The sequence below is a fragment of the Capra hircus genome, chromosome 25, assembly GCF_001704415.2.
Source record: "Capra hircus breed San Clemente chromosome 25, ASM170441v1, whole genome shotgun sequence".
Classification (NCBI taxonomy): Eukaryota; Metazoa; Chordata; class Mammalia; order Artiodactyla; family Bovidae; genus Capra; species Capra hircus.
The window spans coordinates 13027833-13044117 of record NC_030832.1 but is presented as its reverse complement, the minus strand read 5'-3'; the positions used below and the strand labels follow the sequence as shown (position 1 = coordinate 13044117).

General features: G+C 41.6%; 1 protein-coding gene across 8 annotated transcripts in view; it reads right to left on the bottom strand.

Moving 5' to 3' along the window:
• The window catches only part of MKL2 (MKL1/myocardin like 2), a 214961-nt gene that overhangs the window by 16552 nt on the left and 182124 nt on the right, over positions 1 to 16285 (bottom strand). For 6 of the 8 annotated variants that reach the window (XM_018040528.1, XM_018040529.1, XM_018040530.1 and 3 more), the window contains 4 exons: positions 9773 to 9907; positions 7611 to 7858; positions 2531 to 2663; positions 789 to 1781 (listed from right to left, as the gene is read on the bottom strand). In XM_018040528.1, the coding sequence (XP_017896017.1) occupies positions 789 to 1781; positions 2531 to 2663; positions 7611 to 7858; positions 9773 to 9907 (1509 nt within the window). The remainder of the gene's footprint in view (positions 1 to 788; positions 1782 to 2530; positions 2664 to 7610; positions 7859 to 9772; positions 9908 to 16285) is intronic. The other 2 variants (XM_018040534.1, XM_018040535.1) reach the window with 1 other exon arrangement.

Genomic DNA, 16285 nt, shown 5'->3' with positions numbered 1-16285 from the left:
ATGGGGGACAAGACTGCTCCTCTCTGGGCAGTCAGGGTAGGGGAGCAGGACTCCAGATGGTTTCTGTGGATTGCAGCCCACCTTTTGTTGAAAAAACCTTGCAAAGTCAAGTTGCACACAATGGCTTCAGGTAATGGTTGGCCTCAAAGGAAACTTCATGCTCACCAGTGTTTTATCCTCTGTCCATACCAGCCTCAACCCTGAGTCTGTGCTCATATTCTCCTTAGTTTCAGCATCTTCACCTTAGTGGTGCCTTTCAGGAACTACACTTAGGAGGCAGAGTGGAGGTGAGAGCAGGCGCCCTGCAGTCAGAAGGCCTCGACCGCCAGCTCTGACCTGGGACAACTTATTCTATCTTTCAGGGCCTCGCTTTCCTTTCTAGAAGGGGGCTTTCTCACTTGGGTCTTCTAGGGAAAGGGAGGATTAAATGAAGCATGCCAGCTAATTGTTACACTTGGTGCTGTGCCTTGAACACAAGAAGTACCCAGTGACAGTCGCTGCCATCATTATGAGAATGGCGCTGGTATTTAAACATGTCTCCACATGCGATACTGTGTTCATTAAGGGTGAAAGGCAGCAGGAAGGAAAAGCACCCCCGTTTGATTTTACTCTGAAAACAGTGCCAGTTGTCCGCATCTGCGAACAACCCCCGACACATGCACGCGGTTCCTGCCACCTGGCAGCCTGACTGGGATGCATGTATGAAGCAGCTCGGGTCTGTGCTCACCACGAGCCGTTTCTTGGTCAGGCAGGCTGCAAGGCAAGGAGTTAGAAGACACGCTTCACACCTGGAGTTGGAGGCTGCCTACAGGGAGCTGCACTGAGGTCACACCGGAGCCCTGGATGGACACAGGGAGCAGCAGCTGTGCAGTTTGCGTGGTCAGTAAAGCCTGCGGCTGAGCGACCCCGGCAGGCGGCTGGCCCTGGGAACTCACATAAAACTGTGGGACGAGGCTCGGTGGCTCAGCCGGGGCCACAGGCACCTCTTGCTTGATCACTACGGCCTTTTTGGCAACAAGGGTCTGGCCAGCCACTGGGCCGGGGCCGTCGGGGAGTGGAGCCTCCTCTTTGGTGGTAGAAGCGGTGGGGCCCCGTGTCTGGTCGGCCTTGGAGACCGAAGGGCCTGGGGCGCTGGCTGGGGGTGGGGGCTCCAGGGGCCGCTGCTGCTGCCCTCGCTTCTCCACCTCCAGCTGCATCTTCAGAACTTCCACGAGCTTCTGCTCCTGCTCCAGTTTCCGTTTCAGCTCCTCGATCTGCTTCTCCTTCTCCTGGAGCTTGCGGTCCTTCTCGGCCGCGTCCAGCTCCAGGGTGGACAGCGTGCTGCTGGTGGGGCTGAGGCTGTCCTCGGTGCTGGCTGCCCGCAGGGGCGACGAGCACAGGAACTGCGACGGGGACATCATGGTCATGATCTCGGTGAACGTGTCGGCCATGCTCGTGTCCTCGGCACTGAGGCTGGACTGTTCGGAAGGCGCAGGTGAGATGGGCAGCGGGGAGCTACCGCTGTCCACGTGGGCCGCGCTGCTGCTGCCAGCGGGGGGCAGCTCTGCCTTGAAAGTGGAGCCTGAGCTGGTCACAGAGTTCTGTAGTGTTGTCACTGGCAGGGCCACGGTGACTTCGGGGTTGCTGGGGACGACGGCGGGTGTGGGCACGGCTGTGATGCCACCAGCAGCAGGGCTGCCACTGTTCACTTCCTGGTAGGGTTTCAGGCGTTCAATGAGGTCCAGTTTGGTGCCTGACACGGGGAGACCCCTTAACTTCAGCTCTGTCTTCAGCTCTGATACCTGGAAGTACAAATCAATCAGATCGCTTTTTTGGTGTTACGACCTTCTGACAAATCTATAGCACACCTGTGTGCTGGAAAAGGTGCCTACATCTGTCAGACAGCTCTGTATGACTGCATGTAAGTGTGACAGTTTTCTTTTTTTAAACACACAAAAACACAGAATTATAGACATAAAGGACCTGAAAGGCCAGTGATAAAGCAAGGGTTATTAGAGGCTAATTCCTTTGCTACCTCAAAAGATTTACTACCAGAAACGATAACAGTTACATTTACTGTGTAACTGCCATGGGCCAGACACCGCCAGAAGTGCTTTACTCTTTACGTTAACCTTCACATGAGGTGTAGGTATTATTATTCCCATTTTACAGATGGGGAGAGAGGGTATGTCACTGGTCCAAGCTATCACAGGTAACCGAAGGCTGTGTAGGGGTGGAACCCGGTAAAGAGGGCCCTGGAGATCATGTTCTTAACTGTTACATCTTCCTCTTCTCCCAAACTTCGCAACAAGCAGGGAGGATGGTGCTTGCTCATGGCATTTGCTCAATAAATGGAAATTTATTACTGGTCATTTTAAAGGAAACTTAATGGATGTAAAAAGAAAGTACTTCTACAATGGCTATCCTATTGCTGGTAGAGTTGAAGGCCTACTAGAAACTGCCTACATCTGCTGGACAGATCTGGCATAGTTTACAGTTTTGTGGTCCTTATTCACCTGTAAGGTGAATAAACCCCACTTGCAATGATCACCTTTAAGTCATCCAAGCTCGATGGCAGAGGTCCTGGCTTTCTCACAGGAGCAGGTGTATTCTGTCTTGGTGTGTTAGATGTGGTAGTGTTCAAAGCTGGATTCCCACTGTTGTTGTTCTTGTCATTGAGTGGCCTTCAAAAGAAAAAGAAAATTAGCTTTTCTAATAAAATGATTTCTGGGGTTGACATTGCTCCTGTTAACAATCTGTGAACTTACAAAGAGAAAACTACCTGGTCATTGGTTGGCTGACTCAATATGGTAGAGATGTCAGTCAAATTAGACCCTAATCAAAATCTCTGCAGGTTTTGTCTGCTTGCTTGCTTGGTAAAAATTTAGAAGATGATTCAAAGCTTTATACAGAAATGCAAAGGACCCAAAACGACCATGGCATCTTTAAAGAAGAAAAGCAAAGCTGGAAGCATCATACTACATTTATTGCAGAGCCAGTTATGAAGATGACGCTGATGCAAGGACAAGACAGCAAATGGGAGATCAGAAAATCCAGAAACAGACGCTGCATACAGGGACAAAGGTGACATGGCGGTGTAGTGGGAAAGGGTGGTCCTTTCATCAGTGGTAATGGGCCAAACGGGACAGTCAGTCACATGAGAAGAACAGGGCTCTTGATCAACCCCTAGCCTCACACCATCCCCAAACCTAAATGTGAATTAGGAAAACAAACTTTGAGAAGAAAACGTAGGATAGCATCTTCATAGCTTTTGATAAGCAAAGATTTCTTAGGATACAAAAAGCACCTAGATATCTTTCAAAGGGTTAAAAATCAAGCCCCAGGAGATGTTTATAATAACATACTTCTGACAAATGCCTCATCTAGAATACACACAGAAGTCTTGCAAATTATTCACAGTAAGAAAAAGAAAAGCCTAATGGGAAAATCGTGAATAAACATAGCACAAATGGTCAATAAAGACATGAACGAATGCTTAACCTCATCAGGTATGAGGAAAATGAAAACCACAGCAGAACAGCACTGCACACCCAGCAGAGCTGCCACTGTAATATGTGAGACTGACACCACCAAGTACTTGGAACCACCACAGCCCTCATACGCAACTGGCAGAAGCAGAGTCAGTGCAACTGCTCTGGACCACGGTTTCACAGTATCTACTAAAGAAACACCATACCCATCCGATCCAACAACTCCATTTCTAGATCAACACCTGACAAAGACACACGTATGTGAACCAAGAGATGCAGGTCAGGAGATTTACTATGGCATTATTCATCAGAGCCCCAGCTGGAAGCAGCCAGCTGTCCCAACGAGAGGATGCTGGGTGGATGAACTATGAAGTAGACAACAGTAAGAATGAACTGCTGCCGTGTGCATGAATAAAGATATGACTCACAAACATGCTGAGCAGAACTAAGCCATGGATTCAATCCGGGAAGTCACTAAGCGGGGATGTGAGCCAATGACAGTGGAGCTGACAGCGTTCCTCTTCTTGAGGTAAACACTGCACTTACTTTGGCTTCGGTTTTCACTTATAATTTATGCACTTCTCTAACTTATACTACATTTTTAAAAGCTTATTTAAAAAGTGTTGGTGAACCTGTTGTACTTTTGTACTAATTCCCCTAAACTTTTCATGCTGAAGCCAGGTCCTTCCGATGCCTTCTGGCTGTGATACACTTGGCAACAACGGCATTTTCTTTTCTGGCTGGTTGATAACTCATTAGAGAAAGGTGCATGTGGTCACTGACGCGGTACAACCAATTCCATTGCAGCCTCAGGCTTAACTGTCAGTATAAGCTTTGGTACTGAAGCTTGGTACCAAAGAGATGTTGAATTCCGTGTCCTGAAACAGGAATCCGTGGTGACGGTGCCTCTGGGGTGAGGTCCACGGCTGGATGAACTTTCTCAAGTGGGTTTTAAGAAGCCTGTGTTTGAAGCCAGTGCTGGCCTTGTCAACAGCTAACTCTTGACTTGCATGTGAGGTTTTTTAAACCTGCCTGAATTATGATGAAATTAAGTACTTGAAGTATTTGAAATGAACTATTCTGAAGTTTGGATGAAATGACAAATATTTAAAAATATATCACTCTTCTTTCAAAGAGTCAACTTTTAAAAACCGTATTTTCGAGTTATGAAATCATTTAAATCACTGTTTCTCAGCCTTATGTTCATTATTGTCCCCAAGAAAAGCTCTTTAGATAATTTTTCTAATCACTCTCTCTGAGATTTTAATACCATAGATGTGCTACATTCTTGTTCATGTACATAGGTCTGTGCTTTATTACATAAAAACTGTGAAACTGCCTCCAACTTTTGCTCCTTCGTGAATGATGTCTTCTCCTTGAGAATGCATAATTTAAATTTTTAAAAATTAATTTATCTTTGGCTGTGCTGGGTCTTCACTGATGCACATGTGCTTCCTCTAGTTGAAAGTGGGGGCTACTTTCTAGTTGCAGAGTTGGGGCTTCTCCCTGAAGTAGCTTTTCTTATTGCAGAGCACAAGCTCTAAAGCAAGTGGGCTCAGCAGTTGTGCACAGGCTAGCTGCCCCATGGCACGTGAGATCGCAATTCCCAGACAGGGATCGAACCTGCATCCCCTGCACTGGCAGGTGGATTCTTAGCCACTGGACCACTGGGGAAGTCCCCATGGTTTAATTATTTTATTCATGCTGAGATTCTATAATACTCATTAATATGATTAACAGTATAGTGTTTAATTCAATTTTTAAAATAACAAAAATAAATTGTGTTTTTTTCCCCAAATCAACAGAGGGGAAAAAGAGAGAGGAGGGGGACGGATACCTGATGAATGCAATCACTGCGTAGCTGAGGATCCTGAGGTCCAGACACCTGCTGGGATCCTTCCCTTCTGTCAGTAAGTGGCCACGTGCAAACTAAAGCCCCATGTCTCCAGGCTCCTGCTCCTCCCAAGATACCGAAGGGCTTTGTTATCAGTAAAGTTCCACCACTGTGGGCCCTACACAACTCCCACATTTGGTTTCTTATATTGAATTTTGGTAAAAGGAAACAATGTGTTTGAAAACAACATCTCCATTCTTAGGATCTGGAGATTACACAAAGCTGGTGTTCCATTTCCGCCCGGTGAAATAAACACAGAAATGACAGCTCCTTCCTCTTCTGAGTTCTTGGGTCTTTTTGGATGACGCTTTCTTGGGGCAGGTGGCTTGGTGACTTCAGTGGTGGGAGTGTTTGAGGAGGGGGGAACTAAAGCCTTCATGGAAAGACAAAGAACTTTTGCGTTTGGGTGCCCCCCAAACCCCGCCAGATGTTTTCTTCCCATCTGCAAAGCTGGCCCCACACAATTTCTCACATTACAGAAAGGATTATTTCATGGCTAGACACCCCCTTTCGCTGGCTCCTCAGTTACCAGTTTCCTCATCAGGGCTCAGGGGCAGTCCTGTCGGCCCCTGTGAGAGTCGCTGTGAGGAGGGTACTCCTGAGCACGCGGCTGGGGCGCCGAGAGCACCCCTGCTGTCCTCCTCCCTCATGGGGTCCCGTGGCGGCGGGGCAGGGGCCGCCTCCCCGGGCCTGGATGAAGCTGTAAAGCAGCAGTGCTTTTTATCTTTGATGCTCGTCCAGTTCTCTGGCCTTCCCTGGGTCCCTTCCAATGTCAACAGCTCTCTCGGGCCTGCCTCCTCTTAAAATAAAAACATGCTACAAACACTCTTTTCTTCCTTCATCTCTGTTGCCCTGATGTTTCAGATTTAAGCACTTCACAGGAAGGTCTGAATGACTAATAGGTCTAATCTTCCTCAAGATATTTGGGTCTTCAAAGAAAAAAGTGAATTGATAATTCTTAGCATATGAGGAGATTATTTCTTACAGAGAAGCTTTTTAGCAAGCCTTAATCCTTTTCTACTCCTAGAAATTACGGGCTCTCCATGGAGGAAGGCTTAGCCTACGTGTAGAAAACATAGGCTTCTACAGATCACGTGATCGTAAATTGAGTGGTTGGATCAAAGTAAAATTTTTTCCTTGTCATGAGATTTTGGATCTTCTTCTAGAATTTCTTTTCTCGAGTTGACTGTAAATAATTCCTTTTTCCTGAAAAGTGAATGAAATGAAGGACAGAGACTTTGTATTTTTATCTGTTTTCCAGAACAGTGTTCTGAAGATGTGTAACCGTGATTTCCTCTAGTACATAATCAAAATTAGCTGTGGGTGTCCTGCTGTGAGAATTCAGTGTCAGAAATCATCAGCACTCACTCCCTCTGTCCTTCCTGCTTGAGCTCAAACTCTGGACACGTTCCTTCTTCATAGTTGTTGGTCACTGAGACCTTTTATCATCTTTTGGGCTCCTGCCACCTGTTCCTGCCTTCCCATTCTCAGTGTCCCTTCTGATTCTTGTATCTGCTTTATTGCCAAGCTTCTAACTGGCTTTCCTACTTCCAGACTCCCCTCCAACACTGGCGTCAGACTTTTCCTTCTTGCATTTTGATTTTACCTTGTCACCATGGTCCTCTGAAACATCCACCATATCAAGATTAAAGTCTTCCCAACTTCACGTTTCTCTAGACATTGGCTCTGCTCAAATCTGTCTTCTGCTTTAAAAATTAATCATATTCTTTACTCAGGCCATTTTTCTCACCATGCAATATAAACAGGCATTGTTTGCTCTAACTTCCTCTGTATTTGTACTCAGATCATTCCTCTTGGTTTGGAAGGGTCCTTCCCAAGTTTCAGGCCCTTCCCCTCCTGCCTTTTCCATAAAACTTTCCTCGGCCGCTCCAGCATTTATGCTCAACTGTCTTTTTTTTGAAATTTAAAGTGCTTATACCAGGTTTACACTTCTTTTGCTTTTCTCATAGCATCTAATATTATTCAAGTAAATAAACAGGCAAATCTTCCCTGGATGAGTAACTGTGAAAAGTTGTTTCTAACTTGAAAAATTCAGAACCTGTTACGGAGGACAAACAGTGAACTGGAATGCAGACTTTTCTCACTGTGTGGACTTCTGACACTATGAGCTTTGATGACAAGAGAATGAAAATAATCGCTGAACACAAATAAATCATAGCGCTCCACCTTCAGACACTAAGGGTTGCTCATAAACACCACAGTAAACCCAGTTTACGAAGCCGTACTTGAGTGGCGCAGGCAGGATGGTCTGGTAGTTGTAGTGCTGGTGCTGCTGGCTCAGGATCTGCAGCTGCAGGAAGAGCTGCTGCTGCTGGAGCAGCCGGGCGTAGTTGGAGTCCATCTGCGGCTCATTCCTCTCCCCCTTCTGATCTGGCGGAATGTACTGGTGGTACTTCAGCTTCTTCACCCGGGGCTTGGGGTCTTTGCACTTTTTGCTACGGTGTTTGTCATTTGGATTCTTGGGATGGCTTTGCTATTTTTGAGAAAAAGACAGAACATTTTAAGAGAAAGCAGTCTATTCTACTGTGTGCATATCTGATTTGAAAAGAAAAAGTGACACACCTTGAAAATCGGGATTGCCTCTCTGGAAAGCAATACACTAAACACATTTCAGGAGCTGTGAGAACGTTCGTGTGCTCCCTGTGACCAAAAAGAACTTCCTTCTTCTGCTGCATTGTTCCCTTAGACTAAGGGCAAGATGCTCAGTTCAGCATCATCTAAGCAAGTTCAACAAACATTTACTTTGGGTCCTGTGTAGACACTGCCAAGTGCTTACATATTACTATCTCCTTGTGAAAAAACAGGCTTCATGCTAAACATACAATAGGGAAATGATTAAGTGTATTTCACTTAATCACAAATAACTTAAATCTTTTATATTCTGCAAATATTTTATGATCATTAAAATCTATGGTGAATACATAAAAGCAGAAAAATGCTTCTAATTGAGAATAAAGCAGAATATAAAGCTATGAATTTCTATGGAAAATATACACAAAAAATGCTGAGTGATGTGAATATGAATTTAAAACATTTTTTCTAAAAAATTACATTTTTATTTTGAAAAATGGGGTGTGAGACCCTGTCTTATGGTTAAGAATCAGATGTCTCTTCTGGGTTTTCATCTCCTTCATTTATAAGTTATCAGATCAGTTTCTACTTTTTAATGTTCATATTGTAAGATAAATTCATCTTTTAAAAAAATGGTCCACAACAACACAAAACAGCAAGGTACAGGAAACTGTTTCTAAGATGCTTTAGGTATAAAGACACTATGGGAGTTGTGGGACAAGGATGGAAGAGCTGATTTTACTGGCACAGTTGCACAGACACTCTCTGGAATTTGTGGCTCCAATACTAAGTGATGGAATAGGGTGAAATCTACTGATCTGTGCCCTGAAGGCATGGATACCTGGCCACACTGATGATCCAGCCTGGAGTAGCAAGAGGCTTCTCTCCAGGAAGGTGGTGAAGGACAAACACAGGTCCTGGGGACAGAGGGGAGTGAGGAACACGCCCAGGCTAACTACCTCCAAGGAGGAGCACTGCAGCTAAGTAAGAAGGAAGAACAAAGGCCAGACAGGGATTCAGAGACAGGGTGCTGACTTTGTTATAGCCTCCTTTCTTTGGGCCTTGGTATCCTCACCTGAAAGGTGCTGAGAGGCTTAGCTAGCTCTCTGAGGTCCTTTTTTAGTTCTAAAAGTTTGGGATCTGTGTTCTGCTTGTTTTGGCAAAAGCCACATCTGAAATGATTAAACTATTCCTCAGGTTATAAGTCCCCCTCCTTTATCTAGCAGTTCTAAATCCACATTAAAAAACTATTTTGACCAAGTAAAATGTAAGGAACAGTGCCATAAATCCGCAGCTTCTCTGAAGAACAAACTGAGCTGTATCAGGCCAAATCTACTAAACAAACAAAAAAAAACCAACGTATTTTCTTCTTGAAAACCTTTAACCTGTCACATACTATATCTCCAATACTGCTGAATTTGACTTTGTGTATAAAAGTTCGAAATCACATTACCATTACAGACATTTGTGTGTGAGATTCATGAATCCCAAGTGCTGAAAGCCTCTCTCTCTCTCTTCCCCATGAGTTGCTGGCCTGGCTGGAAGCTGAATTGGGAACTGTTGATGAAACGATTTCTAAACTCTTTCTGCGCTGCTGCAGTCGCTTTATACAGACTGAATTTTGTGCTGTTCTTCTGTGACCATCAAACGAGAGGTCATTTGTTGAACGTGGCGGTTTCAGTTATGAAGGCTGGGGTAAGCAAGTCCTTCTGAGGTTTTGTTTTCAAGGCTTGACTAAAAGGCAGGCTGTGCTCAGGGCTAGAGACCACAGTTGAAGGTAAAGTCACTGAGGGTTGCATGCATGTAGGGTACCTACCTTTACCAGTGCTGGCCCGGGCTTTGCTGAGGAAGTGGTGCTTGGGGGGAGGACGGGTGCTGCGGACCGTGGTGGGGGCTGATCTGCAGTAGGAGTTTTCAAGAATTCAGGAACTGCTGGGGACACTGGAGTAAACTGGTGGAAAAGGCAGAAAGGAGACAAGTCTGTGAAATCATTAACAGTGAAAACAGAAAATCTAGAAAAGAAACAAAAAAATATAGTATTATGTCTGAGACTAGACGGTGGAATAACTTGCTTTACATCCACTGAGCCAACGATTTAGTCTTTGCCCTGACGGCAACGAAAAGCTAAAGCTAAATAAGGCTAGATTCACAAAACTCTAGTGTTTTCTCAGAACTATGGTCAGAACCGCCCTTTTTTGGCAGAAAGAAAGTCCAAGACTCATAAAAATGATCAAAACAGGACACAGTACTCAAAAGGCTTTTTTGCCCTATAGATCACACTGATCTGGGCTAATTCAGACTGGCCCATGACTCCCCTCGATCTCACCCCAGGTCCACTGTCAGGTAGCCTCTGGTAAGAAAGCTTCCGCTTCCGGTAGGTCAGATCCATGCACGTGTCCATAAAGGTGCTCCACAGCTTCTGTTCCCATTTCCAAACCTGATTAGTGCTCTTGTTAACCACCACCCCCCAGTTCTTGCAACAGAAGAAAGTCTGAAGAATATATTCTAATAGGACTGACCTGTGCACTGACAGTCCCCTCACACTTAGAGCAAGAAGTGAATTTATTGACTAGGCCAAATTCAGCAATTACTGAATCTCAATTTGGGGTCATATATTAATAAAGGAAGCATCAACAGCCCCCCAAAACTATTCCCACTAGCAATCTTCTGTAAGTACAGTGTAAGTATTCATTTACTGGAAAGAGAGAGTACTGTTATAATAAATCAGTTAAATGTTGCATATTGATTACTACTTGGACCTTGCCTTATCTTAAGAGAAAAATGTCTTTATCATTTCTATTTCCCTGAACAACTCTCAAATTCATTACAATAATCAAAATCAGTTCTCTTGTTGAAGTATTTGGGTTTAAAAATAGCAAACTGTATTTTCCCTCCTTAAAATAAATGACCTGAAAACTCAAGAGGGCTATTAGCTGCAAGAAATATGAAGTTTCACACATACTGTCTCATCTGGTCTGAAGTTGCTCAGTCATGTCTGACTCTTTGCAGTCCCATGGACTGTGTAGCCCGCTAGGCTCTTCTGTCCATGGACTTCTCTAGACAGGAATACTAGAGTGGGTTGCCGTTCCCTTCTTCAGGGGATCTTCCCAACCCAGGGATCACACCCAAGTCTCCTGCGTCTTCTGCACTGCAGGCAGATTCTTTACTGTCTGGTACATACTAGTTACTCAATATTATTTGTTTAATGGGTGAATGGAAATTCCTGGTGGCGTTACCCATGCTGGGTAACTCCAGGCCCGATGAGCCTGGGAGATGTGGGTGGGTGCAGTCAGGTGTCCATGCCCATGTTACTTCTCTCCCTGAACTGTGTTTTCACTCTGTCATTGATTTATGTTTTTAAGTAACTATTAGTTAACAGTGTTGATGATACAAAGGCTTGACTTTTTAAAGGTGGCCACACTCAATTTCATTTTCAAACAGAAATGAAGGGACTCCTCCATGAGTCTTGACACCTATGTTCCAGGGTGACTTCTGTCCCCAAAGAGCCCTGAGACAGCTGGCTCCTCAGTGAACTTCTGACGTGCAGTGAATGATGATGACCTGCTGATGCCTGCTTTAAAGGGTGTGGCTTTATGTCACCTATTTCTCTGTCACGTACTTTTTTGTTATTTTGGAAGCGTGAATACTTATCTGTGGGTCAGTTTTCACATAGGGGAAGAACATTTTTTGGGTATTAAATAATTGGCATATGAAGCAGAACCAGATATTTGAATTTTGAAATATATATATATATATATATATATTTCCTTGCAGATAAATTGTACTAACCTAGCAAGCTATTTTACCAGTCTAGCCCCTATTGACTGATATGATAGTAATGATTTATTAGAAAGCAGTCTTAATAAATGTGGTATCAACTGTAATATTAATGAAAATGTATGGCCTCTATTTCTAGACCTTGTCTGATTGACTTCCGCCTTAATGCTCCCATCTTTTAGCTTTTTTGGCATTTTAGTTTGATTCTGCTATCTAGAAAACCACAGACTCCCTCCCGCATAACTCAACTGAGATAAACTGATTGTTAATTTTACCTAATGGGAAGATAAATTCTGGTTAAAAATGGAGAAATATCTAAATGCTTCTTTACACATTGCTGGTCTTTTTTATCTGCCTTAGGAAGGAAACCTCCACCCCCCCCTACTCTTCCATCTTCCATCATATATCTAGATGTTGAAATTCCAGTGGCTAGAATTACCCCAAAAGTCTCAATATTATTATTTTTGAAATGAAAGTGTTCCAGAAAGGACTAAAACAATATCCAAGGCGTAGAGGATGCCACACTTATTTTGTTCCACAGTAAATTGAGCAATATGTTAAAATCTTAATGCTTCATCAACATCAAGATCTAAATTCACCTTATAGACTATTAAAAATTTAATCTCAAAATGATTGAGAATCTTTTCTCCAAAAAAAAAGTTGCAAACTTTGCTTTGTTTTACTGGATCTGATACACTGTTCTTTTCACAACTTCTGGTCTCATGACAATGCTTGTCATTTTGACATGAAATATCAGGAAAACATTTATTTTTTAATGATGGATATTTACACTTTACATAAAACTGAAAAGAAAGCACTTCAAACATTAAAGACTGGAGAAAGAAATGGCAACCCACTCCAGTATTCTTGCCTGGAAAATCCCATGGACGGAGAAGCCTGGTGGGCTACAGTCCATGGGGTCGCAAAGAGTTGGACACGACTGAGCGACTTCACTTTCTTTCTCATATTAGAAATCACTATAGAAAAGTTTTCTACAAAAGAAAAAAGTAAGTTCAGAGCAAGTGTTTAAGCTGATTAGAGTCTTATAATGTTTCAGGTATCTGCACTGGCTCATTCTGAAAAGACGATACACTTGCCAAAGACCAATCCTTCATCTCTGTTGAGTTCCTTTTTCATTAGAATTTCCTTATATAATCTGGAGGGATAGAAACTAGATATTTAAAAACAAAAGCATTTTGTACTGTAGACTTTAAATCTACAATAAATGTGTTTTCAACTTAGGATGTAGCAGAGATCTTAAGATGGCAATATGCAAATAAGAGATTCAAGATGCAGTTATTCTTTAAATATTTCCATATTCCAAGCCTCAGATAAAATGAGTCGAATACAAATAAAAAATATATGCATTGTATATTTACCAGATGGATAGTTTATGTAAAAGTCCAGCTTTGTTAAGACAGATCACCTAACAGTGACCCCTTGTTTCTGTATTACATAGCTGTAAGTTTAAGCATGTCATTTATAGAAAAAATAGCTCAACGTTAAAGTCCACTGGCATGGTAGCTAGAGGACGTTCGGCTGGTGCTTGAACACCTGATAGTGAGGACTGACATGCGTCACTCCTTTAAAAAAATCTATTATTTTTAAAAATGATGGTAAAATATATGTAAGATAAAATTTACCAATTAAACCATTTTAAAGTATATAACTGTATGTCATTAAATACATCCACATTGTTCTGCAACCATCACTACTATTCATTTTCAGAACTTTTTCATCATCCCTAACTGAAACTCTGTGCTCATTAAACAACAATATTCTATTCTCCCCTCTCCCCAGCAACCACCATCTACTTTTAATATGTATAAATTTAACTACATTTAGAGTGGAATCACACATCTTTCTTTTCGTGGATGGCTTATTTCACTTAGTATAGTGTCCTCAAGGTTAATCCATTTTGTAGCTTGTGTCAGAATTTCCTTCTTCTTTTTTAAAAATTTATTTATTTAATTGGAGGCTAATTACTTTACAGTTTTGTAGTGGTTCTTGCCATACATTGACATGAATCAGCCATGGAGAATTTCCTTCTTTTTAAGGCTGAGTAATACTCCACTGTATGTATACCACATTTTGTTTATCCATTCATTTGTTGATGGACACATGGGTTACTTTTAATGCTGCTAGGAGCATGGGTGTACAAACTGATGTTCAAATCACTGCTTTAGTTCTTTTGGCAATATACCCATAAATGAAATTGCTGATGAGGTAATTCTATGTTTAACTTTTTGAGGAACTGCCATACCATTTTCTATACCAGTTTGCACCATTTATTTCACAATTCCACCAACAGTGAACAAGGGTTCTAATTTTTGCACATCCTTGCTGACAACCTGTTAATTTTTGTTCATTTTGATATTTGCTATTCTAATGGTATGAGGTGATATCTCATTGTGGTTTTGATTTGTATCTCTAGTGATCAGTGTTGTTGAATATCATTTCATTTGTTTGTTGGTCTTTATATATCCTCTTTGAAGAAATGTTTATGCCACGTCCTTTGCCCATTTAAAAATCAGTTTTTTTCTTCCTGTTATTTGTGAGAGTTCTTCATATATTCTGAATATTAGCCCCTTACTGGATACCTGATTTGCAGATTTTTTTTTTTCTCTCATGCTGTGGGTTGCTTTTCACTTGTTGATAGTGTGCTTTGATGCAGGTTTTAATTTTGATGAAGCCTAATTATCTATTTTTTCTTTTGTTGCCTGGTGTCATATCTAAGAAATCACTGCCAAATTCAGTGTCATGAGGCTTTCCCCTATTTCCCCCCCCTCCTCAGAGATTTTAATAGTTCTAGCTCTTATGTTCAGGTCTTTGATCATTTTGAGTTAATCTTCATATACGGTGTTAGGTAAGGATCCAACTTCATTCTTTTGCATGTGGATATCCAGTTTTCTTAACACTGTTTGTTGAAAAGACTGTCCTGTTTCCTTGAGACTGGGTGACCTTGATACTTCATCTTAAAATCATTTGACCATATATGTGAAGACTTATTTCTGGGTTTTCGATTCTGTTCCATTGATTGGTCTATGTGTCTCTCTATGCCTAAACCACACTGTTCTGTGACTGAGATTTTGATAGGAATTGTACTGAATCCATAGATTGCTTTTTGATAGTATTGACATCAGCACAATGTTAAATTTTCTAATCCATGAGCGTTTCTTTACACTTGTGTGTTTGGCTGACTTTTTGCAGTGATTCTTTTCTCATTTCCTATAGATATACATCCTATAGATATTTCTTTTGTTGTTACCATGTGAATTACACATAACATCCTAAAGCTATGACATCTAACTTATATTGATACCACTTTCAGTTATATACAAGAACTACTTTTATAGCCATACCTCCCCACTTTATATTATTACTGTCACAAATTACATCATTATATATTATGCAGTTATTAACAGATTTATAATTTTTTGTGCATCTGTTGCTTAAATTGCTTAAATCCCATAGAAAGTAAAAAGTGGAGTTATATACAGAAATTATAATAATACCATTCCTTATATTTGTCCATGTATTTACTTTTTTTTAAAATTTATTTATTATTATTTTTTTTAATTTTAAAATCTTTAATTCTTACATGCATTCCCAAACATGAACCCCCCTCCCACCTCCCTCCCCATAACATCTCTCTGGGTCATCCCCATGCACCAGCCCCAAGCATGGTGTATCCTGCGTCAGACATAGACTGGCGATTCAATTCTTACATGATAGCATCATGTATTTACTTTTTACCAGAGAACTTAATGTTTCTGAATGGCTTTGAGTTAACTGTCTAGCATCTGTTCATTTCAACTTAAGGACTCTCTAGCATTTCTTATAGGGCAAGTCTAATGATAATGAACTCCTTTGATATTTGTCTGGCTTTGTTGTTTTAATTCCTTACTCAGTTATGAAGGACAGTTTGGCTGATATAGAGTTTTTGGTTGACAAATTTTGTTTCAGCACTTAAATATATCATCCAAATATGTCTTCTGGCCTGCAGTCTTCTTCTGAGAAATCCACTTATATTTTTATTGGGGAATTTCTTCTTCTATGTGATAAGTGATTTTTCTTGCTGCTTTTAAGATTCTGCCTTTGACTTTTGATAGTTTGATTATATAATGTGTCTCAGTATGAATCTCTTTGGGTTTATTCTCTTTGGAGTTCATTGAGCTTCTTGGGTTCATATGTCCATTTCTTGCCTCAAGTTTGCAGTTGTGGGCCACCATTCTTTAATTAATTTCTCTGCCCCTTTTCTCTCTTCTCTTCTGGAACTCCCATAATGCCCCAACTGATTAGCTTGATGATATCTCACATGTCCCTTAGGCTCTGTTTACTTTTTTCATTCTCTTTATTCTTAGACTCCATATATTTCAAGTGATCTGTCTTCAAGTTTGCTGTCTGAGTTTGCTGTTGAACCCGTTTGATGGACTTTTCAGTTCAGTTAGTATATTTTTCAGCTCCATGATTTTTTAAAACCAATTTTTGTTGATCTTCTCATTTTGTTCATATATTGTTTCCCTGATTTCTCCCAGTTTATTGCTTGTGT